The sequence below is a fragment of the Selaginella moellendorffii genome, unplaced genomic scaffold, assembly GCF_000143415.4.
Source record: "Selaginella moellendorffii unplaced genomic scaffold, v1.0 SELMOscaffold_57, whole genome shotgun sequence".
Taxonomy (NCBI): Eukaryota; Viridiplantae; Streptophyta; class Lycopodiopsida; order Selaginellales; family Selaginellaceae; genus Selaginella; species Selaginella moellendorffii.
This window is the reverse complement of record NW_003314318.1, coordinates 581,390-593,839: the sequence shown is the minus strand read 5'-3', so window position 1 is coordinate 593,839 and position 12,450 is coordinate 581,390. Positions and strand designations below refer to the sequence as shown.

General features: G+C 43.8%; 2 protein-coding genes across 3 annotated transcripts; both read left to right on the top strand.

The window, feature by feature from the left end:
- The first annotated feature begins 5,753 nt into the window (after nucleotides 1–5,753).
- Nucleotides 5,754–8,407, top strand: LOC9654770. 2 transcript variants are annotated; one of them, XM_024688411.1, is made up of 5 exons: nucleotides 5,754–6,127; nucleotides 6,478–6,507; nucleotides 6,707–8,122; nucleotides 8,178–8,252; nucleotides 8,309–8,407. In XM_024688411.1, exons 1-3 carry the CDS (start codon nucleotides 5,821–5,823, stop codon nucleotides 8,107–8,109), a joined length of 1,740 nt encoding a protein of 579 aa, XP_024544179.1. In that variant the 5' UTR covers nucleotides 5,754–5,820; the 3' UTR covers nucleotides 8,110–8,122; nucleotides 8,178–8,252; nucleotides 8,309–8,407. The 2 variants fall into 2 exon arrangements, with proteins under 2 accessions (XP_024544179.1, XP_024544177.1); XM_024688409.1 differs by having other exon boundaries at nucleotides 8,170–8,252.
- Nucleotides 8,408–9,286: 879 nt separating this feature from the next.
- Nucleotides 9,287–11,121, top strand: LOC9654496 (GDSL esterase/lipase At4g28780). Its single transcript, XM_002983313.2, has 6 exons — nucleotides 9,287–9,538; nucleotides 9,604–9,857; nucleotides 9,935–10,062; nucleotides 10,126–10,365; nucleotides 10,427–10,679; nucleotides 10,757–11,121. Exons 2-6 carry the CDS (start codon nucleotides 9,632–9,634, stop codon nucleotides 10,975–10,977), a joined length of 1,068 nt encoding a protein of 355 aa, XP_002983359.1. The 5' UTR covers nucleotides 9,287–9,538; nucleotides 9,604–9,631; the 3' UTR covers nucleotides 10,978–11,121.
- Nucleotides 11,122–12,450: the final 1,329 nt, after the last annotated feature.

The window sequence follows — 12,450 nt, the reverse complement described above, 5'->3', positions numbered from 1 at the left end:
GCTCTAGTTCCCCCGGGAGATCGACTGGCCGATGCTCCCAGTCCAAGTGTGGGTGGCACTACCTACTTGGATACCGTGAGCTGTGGCTCAACGGAACCCCGCTCTAAGCCCATGGCTAGAGCACCCAAGGGCAGAAGGCGAGGAGAGTACCCAGGTGGCTTGCGTAAGGCCACGGTGTTCCGAAATGTTGTCCCAAAGGCCCAGACTGTGGAAAGGAAGAGGAGCAGTCCTCTGGGGTAGTGACCAAGGACACAGTCGTGTGGTGAGGAAGTCCTAGAGGACCGTGGGACTTAGTGGTCGGGCCTGTGGGTCTCGATCCAGTGGCAGTGTTGGCAAACACGGCCAGGGGCAGAAAGGGACTTAGTGGGGATTGATAGAGGGACATTGGGGAAGGCTATTCCCCTTGTCGGTAGGCATCCTAAGGATGCTAAGGAGTGGATTTGAGATGACCACTCACGGATGGTTTGCCTAGTCTTGGAGAGCCAAGACTGTGATGCAAGTGGTATTGGACTACCAGTGTGTCAAAGGTGATTGGGCATGGCCTTAGCGTAACGGGCTGCCATGTCGGTGGTACCTTTGAGTGTCGGTCATGGGATCGGACACATGGAGCACTTGGACCAAGTGCAAATGTTGAGTGGCATGGATGCCATTCTCGGGGCTAGCAAGTCCCAAGTCCTGGATTGGACTTATGGAGGTTGTGAATGAGACTCCTCCAAGTGGTCGGAGGTGTGGTTAAGTGACTAAAGTAGAATGGAAAATTTAGTCGCTTACACAAGTCTAGACAAAATGGTTTAGCGCTTCACTACTATCTATCCCATAACTCACCATTTGTAAGACCATCATCTCCAACATGCATCAAGGTAGGGACTCTTGATTGCATATTGTGAACACGAGCAATGAGTTACACCTTGTTGCAAATCATATCTCTAAGGAGAGAAAATGATTTACGTGTTTGATCCTCCGTCTCTGACAACTCTCTTTTCGGTCTCATTTTTGACTAAACCTCAAGCTTGCTTTCGCACTACCTTCAGTCCAATTCAAGAAAAGTTTATGAGAGAGCACAACAATGACTACTTGAACTAATAGACTAATCCCTACAACCTTGATTGATCCACTTGTAACCATGCCTAGGAAGGATCCACTAGTGCCGTGCTAAACAGCTACGGACCAACCTATTTGCCACTCATAACAAACCTAGGGAAGGCTTACTTTCACTTATGCTACAAGGAACAACTCAATCCCACTTGTGAGCCCAAGGTCAAGCTCACAAAATATGGTACAACAAGGTAACCGAATCCATACCCAAGGAACAATTGCAAAGCCTTTTGCACCAAACGTGTACCCACTCGAATCATCGTTTTCATCTCTGCGTATGCAACGAGACGAGTTGCCCAATCTCATTGAATAGTAGTCATTAAGACTCATCCTCTGATACCAAATGTAGCACACGTGGTTTTGACCCTTTATCCTATGGTGATTTACCATAAAATAACACTACGAAGCGGAACCTAAACTCTCTATGTGCCACGTGACAGATGCCACGTGTCATATGCCACGTGTCCATGCCACGTGTCCATAGAAACCCGAGGTTTAGGGCCTTGGGCCACTGAACGAAGGAACAGTGCCAAACTCCCAAGCACGAAGCCAAAAAGTGACGGAACCGAACCACAAAGCAACTCCTGAGCATAAAGCCCAAAGAGTGAAGGGACAGGAGCCCGGAGCAACTTGGGACAGTCCTGGAGCAACTAGCATCCTAATGCCAGGACTAGCACGCAAAACGGAGCCAAACGGAGCCAAATAGAGTTTTGCGCTATTTCGGCATACCGGTGGCCTAACGCGAGGATATGGGTACTCCACCAGCTAGCATGGTGTGGAACTTGGGCTTAGACCCAAGCCAGATGCAGAACAAGGACGGGCACGCAAGCGGAAACTAGACTATGTCTCAGGTTAGTCAGCCATGCCTGACCTACTCACTATCCCTACTATACATTTGGAACCCCCTACAACCCCCCCTTCCTTTGAGGAACACACGCTTTGGGCTTTCACCCCAAGCCTCCCTTAGTATCAGGAGTTAGTCTCTGGGACAAACTCAAAACTTACTAAATATGGAATGTCCCTAGATTACGAATTTGGACACTGGACGAACACCATTGTGTTCAGGACGACCTCTACATTCCGTAGATATGCCAAATGAGCAAATCTAGACACTTTCCATAAATAGTATTTGGGACCAAAATGAGACCAACACAAAGGGCATGATAGCGAGGGTGTTTGGCAAACATGGTAAACTATCATGTAGCGATATTAAGGGACCAATCTCAACACGTGAGGGTTCTTGTCAAGCCAGTGCAAGACAGAGCAAAAGAGAACTAAAAAGCCAAGCCAAGTATGCTTAGCTAAATAGACACTTAGGAATTCCGTTCTTATGCTCATCCGGCCAAGTACAGATGCAAAGTTCAGTTTATTAACACTTGAACAAGAGGGGCTAATAAAGGGTCCAGCAATACCGACTTCCTGCCATTGTGGCAATAAGGTAAGAGTGTCCGTAAGGACTGGTTGACAGGTAACTTTTGATACCCGAAGTCACAGTCGCTACAAATGCTCAGATGAAAGATAGTGTCCCCTTTAGAATTTATGTGAACACTATCAACCTAAGGCACTAATTTAGTTTCACAATCTACAATAAGCTCACCCCTACAATTAGAGAATCCTGGCTATAGAACAAAGCATCATAGATTGATAATAAAACTCAAATGTCACTTGAGACCATTGCTACTATATGATATTTGCCTCTGCCCCTCATGTTATAAAGAAGTTGAAGATGTGGAGATCTGGTGAACATGTGCTCAACCTATGCTCCACTATGTCAACCATGGGTCCTTTGAGGTGCAATTCTATGTGTAATTCTCACAGGTGAACATTGATCCAAGGGCATCTGTGAATTTTTATGAGAAATGGAGATCAAGCACCAATCCTTAGTCATTGATGCCATGCTTGTGACATATTGCAATTGAGTCAGAATCAAAACAAGGTGACAACACTTTTCATTACAAATGTTAATGGCTAGGTGAGGATCATATTGAGGTTCCAACCCAAGAGGCATCAGCAGGGGCAATAGGCAGGCCAATAAAGCCAAAGGTGGTGGTAGAAGACCTGGAGGAGTTCAACGAACAAATGGCTCATGAGATAATCAAAACAACTTACTATAATCAGTCAGTCTCATGCTTCTTGGTGGGTACCACAAGACCTTATAAACAGTTAATGAATAAATAAATGAATATTCCTTTTGCCGCCCAAACTCTCCCTATGGTATGAATAACACTTAGAGGCATGCACCTCCTTAAATCATGACGTGAGAGGGAAAGCTAATAATAAGAAGCACAAAAAAAACTATTGACAAAAGAAACATTTCTCATTTTTGGAGAAAAAACTAAAGTAGAATGTAGTAATCATGTTTTTTTTTTTGGTTTTTAACTAGGTTTTAAAAAACATTAATGTAAAGTATATATAGATTCTAAATAAGAAATAGTAAAATTTATGGTAGCAATGTTTCTCATGTTTTAGCAATTGAAATAAATTACCATAGAATTTAGAATAACCCTTATTTCATTGCATTTAAAACAATGCCACATAGATTAAAAGTTTTACTAATATGGCACTATTTTGAATTCAGAGAATTTTATAAAACTAATAAACAGAGCAAGTGAAGTTGAATAATCAAAGGAAGAAACATAACAAGAGTTATTTCAATTCAAAGTTTGTTAATAAGAGTGTCAAAAGATTTTTGCATCTTTTGGATCTTTAATGAATAATCTATATAGTAAATCATCTTTCATGTATAACCTTCATTATTTTGACAAAAACACTTGAATCTTAATCTTTTTATAACAAATATTTTCTAATGAATTACTAACACTAGTTTGTCATATTTGATAGTCCCTTTGATAATTGGTTATTTGCTAGTGTCTGCTTGAAGATTGCTAGATGATAGAGATTTTGGTTCCCTTAAAAACAATGACATTAGTTCCATTGCTTTTGATTTAATCTTCCATCTAGTTTTCTAGATTTGTTGTTTTATTGAGAGGTATTATTTTTGTCAAAATCAAAACACACAACTACAAACTTTTCAAAACTTTTGCAATTCTATATTTTTATCTTAAATTTATTCTCAATATTAACTTTGATATAAATAATAAGAAACCCAATTATCTTTCCACTTTACCTAATTCCTCTTTTCTTTGTCTCCCTTTTTTTTTTATCTTTTCTTTTTTGTTTTACACTTTCGAAAGAGCCAGTAGTGTTAATAGAAAGTGGAGCTTGAAGAGGCAAATGATGCCAAAATATGCTTTGATAGGTAAAAGGTTTATAACTTTTTTATTGTGGACTTCCCATTAGAACATGAGGTGCACTTTTATTGATGAGTTTTTTTCTTTTTTCTTTGAATCTTAATAAACCTTAATTGCTTAAAACCCCTCAAACAATTTCATACTTGTAATTTATTATATTTCCTTGCAAGTTCATGCTTTTGTGAATAAAAGTTAAAAGCCCCACTCTTTTGACATTTTACCCCACAAGTTTAATCCAGTGAGAAAACTTGATTTTTAGACAAATATCAATGTTAATTTATAATGCAATTCTTTTAGTCAATCAACAAAATTGAATTTGAGACATCTTTGATACCATATATAAATTCCTTAACTCAAACTCATGTTTACTTTATGTATCCCAAAATTCTCAATTAATTAGAAAAAGTAGTGTACTTATATTTATATGTCATTTCCCTATCTTCAATAGACCTTTCAAGTTGTTTTTTTTTTTGACTTGAGAAAACAAGAATACCTAGATTGGATTGAATAACAAAAAAGGTTGTTAAGACATGATCCCCTTCCTTACTCATTTTACTTGTCTTTACCCCAAAGAGTGCAAGATTTTACTAACTCATAACTCAATTAGTGGTTGGGTCATATTTTGGTTCTATTGCTTGCCACATGGATTATCAAGATTAGTCACTAAATAAAATGCTAAAAGGTACAAAAGAAATGGAAAGTTATCCTCCCTATCTTCTATTCCTCGAGTGTCAAGTCTTGAGCAAGAATGAGCCATCATCCTTATGATCATGTTCAAGGTCCATTCTTTGCTGCCAAGAATGCTCTCTGTTAAGCATGAGTATAGACATGCCCAATTGCAGTGCCATCCTGAACCCTAAAAATCACATAAATAAACAGTTCGATTTCTAGGTAGGTGTCTCCTCCACTCTCCAGTATAGGTATCAATGTCCTTGGAAATGCATCACCCAGAAAATTTGTCTGCCACTTCAAAGAAATGATGTTGAGATGTCATTTGAAAATCTTAAAATGTTTTACTTTTTAACCCACTTGCTTGATACTAGGCCATAAACTTAAGATGCTGATAATGCTTAACATGATAAACAAACCTAGTTATAATCTTGTTTATGAAAAAATGAATAAATTAGATAGCTCTGTCATTGCTCAATTCGATGCAATGCGAAACACCAGATTTGCTATTGAAGATCAAACAAACATATATAATTAGATAGTTTTGTCAATAGAAAATATACCCGTAACAGAACTGCTGGGTAACGATTATTCCCTCACGCCAAGGATGTGATAGTCCTCTGCTCTGTCTCTTTGTTTCTGAGTGCATAGGCCTATGCCCCTCCATTCTTGTCGCAGTGATCCAGCTGATTTATGGTGACGTCCAGATCGTCGCTCACTTCCCACTAAGTAGAATGTAGATTTGAAATATTTATTTTGATTCATGCCATGGTGTGGGCGAATAGGGTTTTGCTTTGAATTCTGAATGGCGGCCATAGACGCCATGGATGTGGAGTGGGATGTTCTGCTTTTCTACTGCATTGTAAGCGCGGAAGAAGTAGAGCCAAGCGGGCATGTGGTTCGGAGGAGGGGAACCTGCACGGGGGTGGCAGCAGGCACCACATTCTCTGGTGCGCTTGAGGCTGTCCAGGAAGCGGCAGGAGCAAAGGGCGGGGATGAAGTCCACCGTCTTCGATTCAAGCCCAAGCCTGCGTGGGTTGCGCTCACTCCTCAAGTTTCTGGCTATGTCTGCCAGAAAGGGGACGAGCTTTTCTTCAGAGTGACTCGCCCAGGTAAGCCCCTCTCTGTGAATTCGTTTGCTGGCACCGGGACTTTTGGAGTAGCTGTGGCTTTGAGATGGGTTTCTCGTGTGTGTGTGTGTGAATCCGTGAGCTTTAATGGTGGTGCTTCGAGAGTCTTTGGTTGATCTTTACGTCTTTGCTTGACTTGGGTGCTGGCTAACCATAACTTTCGTGTGGATCTTGTGTTTCTGGGGGTTGATCTTTGTTTCAGTCCCTGTGATGTATCTTTGTGTCAGTATGCACTTGCCTGCGGAGTTTCTATTGTTTTTTAAAGTTTTCTTTTCTTCTCTTGTTGTGCTGACATTTTTTTAATTTTTGTTTTTTTTTTTTTTTTGTTGCAGTGCTACCAACAAAGGTGAAAGGTGTGCCAGGTAAGCATGCTCACTTCTGGTTGTGTTTTGCGTTTGATCTGGCATAGTTTTTGCTGATAACTTTCAAGTAGTGGTGCGTGCAATGTTTGTTTGAAGCTTTTCTCATCTACTGTTCATGATGCTGTTGCTGTTGCTGTTTGCCTCTCGGCTTTTGTGATCTCGTTTCTGGCTTTTTAGTCTGATTTGGTTTGCTTCACAGCTGGTGTGGCGTCACTTGCGCGGGCTGGCGAGACTGACCATCAGAAGTTCTGGATTCTAGACCGTGATCCGCTGGGGAACTTTGTCCGGCCTTTCCTGCTGTGGAAACGAAAGGCATATACGAGTCTGGAAACCAAACTGCTGACGGAGACGGCTCGCATTTTCATTGTTCTCGGCACTGCAGGAACGGGAAAAACTTTCTTCGGCTACCACTGGATTACTAGGCTGGGACAAATGGGTCACGAACGCGTTTTGTACAAGAAGGAAGGTGCTACTGTCTACGTTCTCAATCTGCGAAGGCATTGCGTTGAAGGTGCTTACGATATGGATGACAAGGTTATCACTGATATGTTGGACGACCCGTCATTGTGGCTAGTGATTGATGGCAAGCAGAAGGCTGCGGTGGAGGGCGTGTGCAAAATACTCTTGACTTGCTCGACTCAGAAGAGCAACTATGGAGAATTCGGGAAGTCGGGAGACTGCCTCAAGCTTTACATATCGGTGTGGTCCAGGGAGGAAGTCGAGGCATTCTTTAGCGACTTCGAGGTTCACAGAAGTCAGTTTGAAAGCATGAAGGTGGTGGACAAAACCACAGCGCTCCAGGCATTCGATTACTTGGGAGGTGTTGCGAGGTACATTCTAACTAAATGGAAGTTGAAGGATGGCAGGGACAGGGTTAGAGATGCTGTCCAGCGTCTAGGATCAAGCGTCCAGGATGCCAGGCTTGTTTTGTGTGCTGGGCACTTCAAGAACGTGAGCGATTGTGTTCTTCACATAGTAGCAAGTGATGATCACTTGGAAGTCAAGAGCCGGAGGTTTGCAAGCGAGGCTCTGATGAAAGAGCTGGGAGAGCAGTACATCCAGGCTGGAGTTGCAGCGATGGTGAAGTTTCTGAAACATACATTCAGCTGTCCTTGGGTGGGGGGTCTGTGGGGGAAACTCTACGAGTCACTTGTTCATAGGCTTCTGTCCCGTGGTGGCAACTTCAGAGTGAAGGAGGTGTTTGAGGACGGGAGACGCCCAGCGGAGACTTCGATCGCTGTTGCACCACATGTGATGGAAGAGGCAAACTCAGCTGTGGATCTCAAAGCGAAAATGGGGAAAGGCAAGTACGTGAAACCAACGTCCGAGACGCTTCCATGTGCCATGGATGACAACATATTGGTTCAGGTGTTTAAGAAACGCGATGTCAAAGCCAGCGGTTTGGAGAAGGTCGATGCTGTGTTGAAGAAGAACTCGTATAACTTGTGGTCGTGCGTTCCCAAAGAGACGTATCCACTCACAGGATGGCAGGATTATAAGAGCAGCAGCGATGGAGGAGGCCATGGAAAAGATATTCCAGTCTTGCAGAAAATGAGGCAGTTTGTGGTTGCAGTAGACTATGAAGATGCGAGGAGTTTGTGAGAGCGAGCTTGAGGTATTAGCGTGGTCGATCCTCTTCCTTTTACTGATTCGTTCTTGCAGCCGAGCAGATATAAAGGACAGTGAGGAATAACTCCGGAAGTCGTCAAGCGTGAAGTACCTCTAGTGGCTTTGACTCGGACAAGGTGGACATTTTGCCCCTTCTTCTATGTCACTCATTAATCTTTTCTTTCTTTTCCAGGCTTGGCTGTGCAATACCTCTAGGACAGCTTCGAGAGGGAAGGTGGCATTTTGTAAGAGCATGGGTTAAGTTTTGAAGTTACAAATCGCCTTCTTTGTTTTTGGGTCTTTTATCTTTGTTGCTTCAAGAACAGGAACTTGGTGAGGAGCTAAAAGTTCCCAACTCAAAGGTACTGGCTTTTATGGTGTCACGATCCGGCATTCCTTTTGATGTTGAATACAACTGTTTTACTACTGTGTAACTCAGAACTGGAGGGAGACTGGTAAGTTTCCAACTATTTTTAAAGCTTGTATAGTTTCATTCTAGTCGTTGTTGACAGTACTAGAGCTCATATCCTTGTTGATAAGTAGTTTGTTTCGTTGTTGACGGTACTTCTGGCCCCTGGCCTTCGACAGCGCCAAAATTTTCTGGCTGGACACTGTAAGAGCTCACCTTAATGTTCTATTTGACTCGTCACCAACACTCGTTTCCTCTCAGGCAGCAGCAGCAGCAGCCAGCGAGCGACGACAAACATTGTTCCGTGTTCGGATCTTAGCAACCTCTTCAATTCTCGTTTGTGGGAGGTAGTGAACTTCGAAAGCTAATTGTCTTTGTCCTGGTGGTGGAAAACAGGAACCAAGGATAAAATCGTGGTTGGTTTTCTTTGATCGAAACCGAGGAGAGAAATGAAGGAGCCATGCCATTGATTCCATCTGTGGGAAACGTCCACACAGTAAAAATATGGACGAATATTCAGGTAAGGTATACAAGTCAATCAATCAATCCTGTAGAGCTCACTCATAGGTACCAAACATTAAGTTACCGCCCCCTGCCACAATGCCACTTTGCTCCACATTTATGGTTTCCAGCCTGTTTTTTTTTTTCTCAGAGAGTGTTTCTACGCAGGAAGATGGAGAGGAGATCTGGCTGAGAACAAACACTAAGAAATCCTGAAATCTTTCCAAGGACAAAAGGCGGTGAGTTTAGCGGAGCGCGTAGATGTTTTCAGGCTTTGTTTGTCACCGACTTGCGTGCATTCATAGAGCATTTTCTTGCATTCTTTTGTTTTCTTGCTGCGTTGCATGTGAATGATTCTTCCTCCGCGTCGCGCAGACGTCCTTGGCTTGAATGCGCTCGTAGTGCGCTGTGTTTTACTTGTCACACATGCCTCACAGCGTGCTCTCTTAGTTGTTGTAGACGAGGCGGAAAGCCATTCCCTTCGAGGAGGCCTTCTCGCGAGAAGATCTTAAGGTAGTCAGTGTCTAAGCTCCGATTTGTCTTCAGCTTGGCTCAGATTCCAGTGGTCTCGCTCGCAGGTATAGCAGCGAGCAGCGTAACGCAGCCATGAAGGCAGCCGCACTGCTCCTCCTGTGTTTCATCCTCTCGTTTCACGCAGCACAGGCTCAGCAGGTTGCGCAGTTCATCTTCGGCGACTCGCTCGTCGACTCGGGGAACAATGACTACATCCTCTCCATCGCCCGAGCAAACTTCTTCCCGAATGGCATCGACACGCAGAACAGAGTCCCGACTGGCCGCTTCTGCAATGGCTTGCTCATCGCCGACTTCGTAAGTAGGTCCCTTGCCTCCCTCTCTTCTGTTTGTTTCATCGATCAGCGAGCTCTAAGAGGCCTCACTCAATCAATGCAGGTCAGTTCCTGGGCGCTCAGCCGGTGCTTCCATTTCTCGATCCATCTGCGAGGGGTCGGGACTTGCTGCGAGGAAGTAACTTCGCCTCCGCTGGAGCAGGGATCGTAGCAGACACTGGAAGCATCTTTGTACGCTTGCTTGCTTTGCCTCAGTCTATCCGGTGCTAACGCTGCGTGCGTGGGTATTTGCAGCTCCGACGCATCACCATGCCCGAGCAGATCGGTCTCTTCCAGAGATACCAGTCGCAAGTTTCGTCCTTGATCGGTCCCCAAGCAACCGGGAGGCTCATAGCAAACTCGCTCGTCTCGGTGACTGTGGGTGGCAACGATTACATCAACAATTACCTCTTGCCGGGCTCCGCGCGAAGAGCCCAGCTCAGTCCCTTCCAGTTCAACTCGCTCTTGGTGTCAACTTTGCGCGACCAGTTGCAGGTATACATCGTAATAGCTGAAGGTACACTGTTGTGATTCGATCTTTCTTTTGTTTCCGCAGCAAATCTCCAACTTGGGTGCTCGCAAGATCGTCGTGTCCAACATGGGCCCGATCGGTTGCATCCCCTCGCAAAAGTCCATGCGTCCCCCGAGCGGGCTGTGCCTCCCGGACCTCCAGCAGTACGCGCAGCACTTCAACTCGCTGCTTCGTCCAATGCTGTCTCAACTCACGCAGCAGAACCCCGGATCCGTGTTCCTCTACTCGAACGGCTACGACATGCTCATGGACATCATGGCAAACGGAGGATCATACGGTACGTATACGTGGTTTTGCTCGAGATCTCGAAAGCGACAGCTGAAGTTTCATGCTCTTTTTTTTGTGTGTTTTCAGGACTATCAAATGTGAGGGACGCGTGCTGTGGACAAGGCGCATTCAATGGGAATGCGATATGCACTGGAGCGTCGACGCTGTGCGCCGACCGGAGCTCGTTCCTGTGGTGGGATCCGTATCACCCAACGGAGGCTGTCAACAAGATCATCACGGACCGACTGCTGGACGGGCCCCCGTCGGACATCAGTCCCATGAATCTCAGGCAAGTTCTCAGCTTATAAGTACCGACATACATATTGGGCTGCTCTCTCTCTCTCTCTCTCTCTCCGTGATCCTCGTCCATTGCAAGCAAACTTGCAAACTTTTAGTATGAACTTCTTTTTTTGGAAGAAATGATTTTTTTATATAAAGTATACTTCTGAAAATGCGAGTCCAGGGCACAGGAATCCTTTGGATCTGTTTGTCTTTGCATTCTGGTGGGGAATTTTTTTCCTTTCAGATTTTCTTACTTTTTTCTGGGTTTATGCTTACGAGATAAAAGAAAGTCAATGCAATGTCAATAAAGCCAATGAAAGTCAGAAAATAATTGAGCTACAAGGGATGTTGGATGTGGTTGCTCTTACTTTTGTGGGGAAATTTATCGGGGTGGAAGTGTATTTGAGAATCTATTTGACGAGATTGATCTTCTCTACACCGTCCCAACTATTTCAGGGATCAGGTGTGGTTGCGTCCAGTCTTTTCCCCCCATAGAAGCGAGGTGTTTGGGGAAGAGTATCCACATTCCGCTTAGGCCTCTTTGATGCCTCACTGAATATTCTATCCTGCAGAGAATAAAGCTACTTTCAAAAACAAATATGAAACTGTGCGCCATATTAGTGAATTTCCAAAACACTGCGTTGTGAGCTGCAAGCGAACTAAAGTTTAGACCAGCACACAAGAAAACGAAAACTAACCTTCCACGCAACAGCCATATGGATCCCAGGGCCGCAGAGCAGGAGAAAGACTCCAAGCCACCAGCCCCACCCTACTTTCTAGAGCTCCACCATTATCCTTTTACGTTTCAGAATCTTCTCGCGTGGACATTTGAGTCTCTCCTTTGTTTTAACTTCCAATCTATCAACATAATAATCAAAGATATGAAGAACACAAAGAAAAAATGAAAGAACACACAAACTCTCCATCTTGGTAGCAGTTAGTCTCTGAAGTTTTTGCTACTGCTCACTCGCATGAGCATGCATCGAGAAGAAGGCCTGAATAATTAAAGAGTCTTACCCACAGAGCAAAGAAAAAAATCCTGTTATCTTCCTTGAGTGAAAACTTTCTCAAATAATATTAACTAAACCTTATGCACCTTACCCGCAGCTACACTTGCCCTCCACATTCGAGGCACTGGCGGCTCCTTTTCTGCAAGGTCTTCTTCCACCGATAGTTGCATGCAATCCAGATTTTCTGAGAAGCTGCAAAAATTCGGATTTCTGAAACGTGCTGTGCCGATGTATAAAAAAACAAATACAAAAATTGCCCCAGCATAACATAGTGACCCAATCCCAGGCACCTGTTTTTCTCTCTGAGACTACCTATGCTCCCATTGCCAGCCAAAACATCAAACGTTTTTATAAATGTATGTGTGTGTCTCTCTCTCTCTCTCTCTTTCTCTCTCTATATATATACTAAAGGTATATGGTTATAAAAAATATATAATTGTTAACTATAATGTTATATATAATGTTATGTTTCTAAGAGCTTTTAAAAAA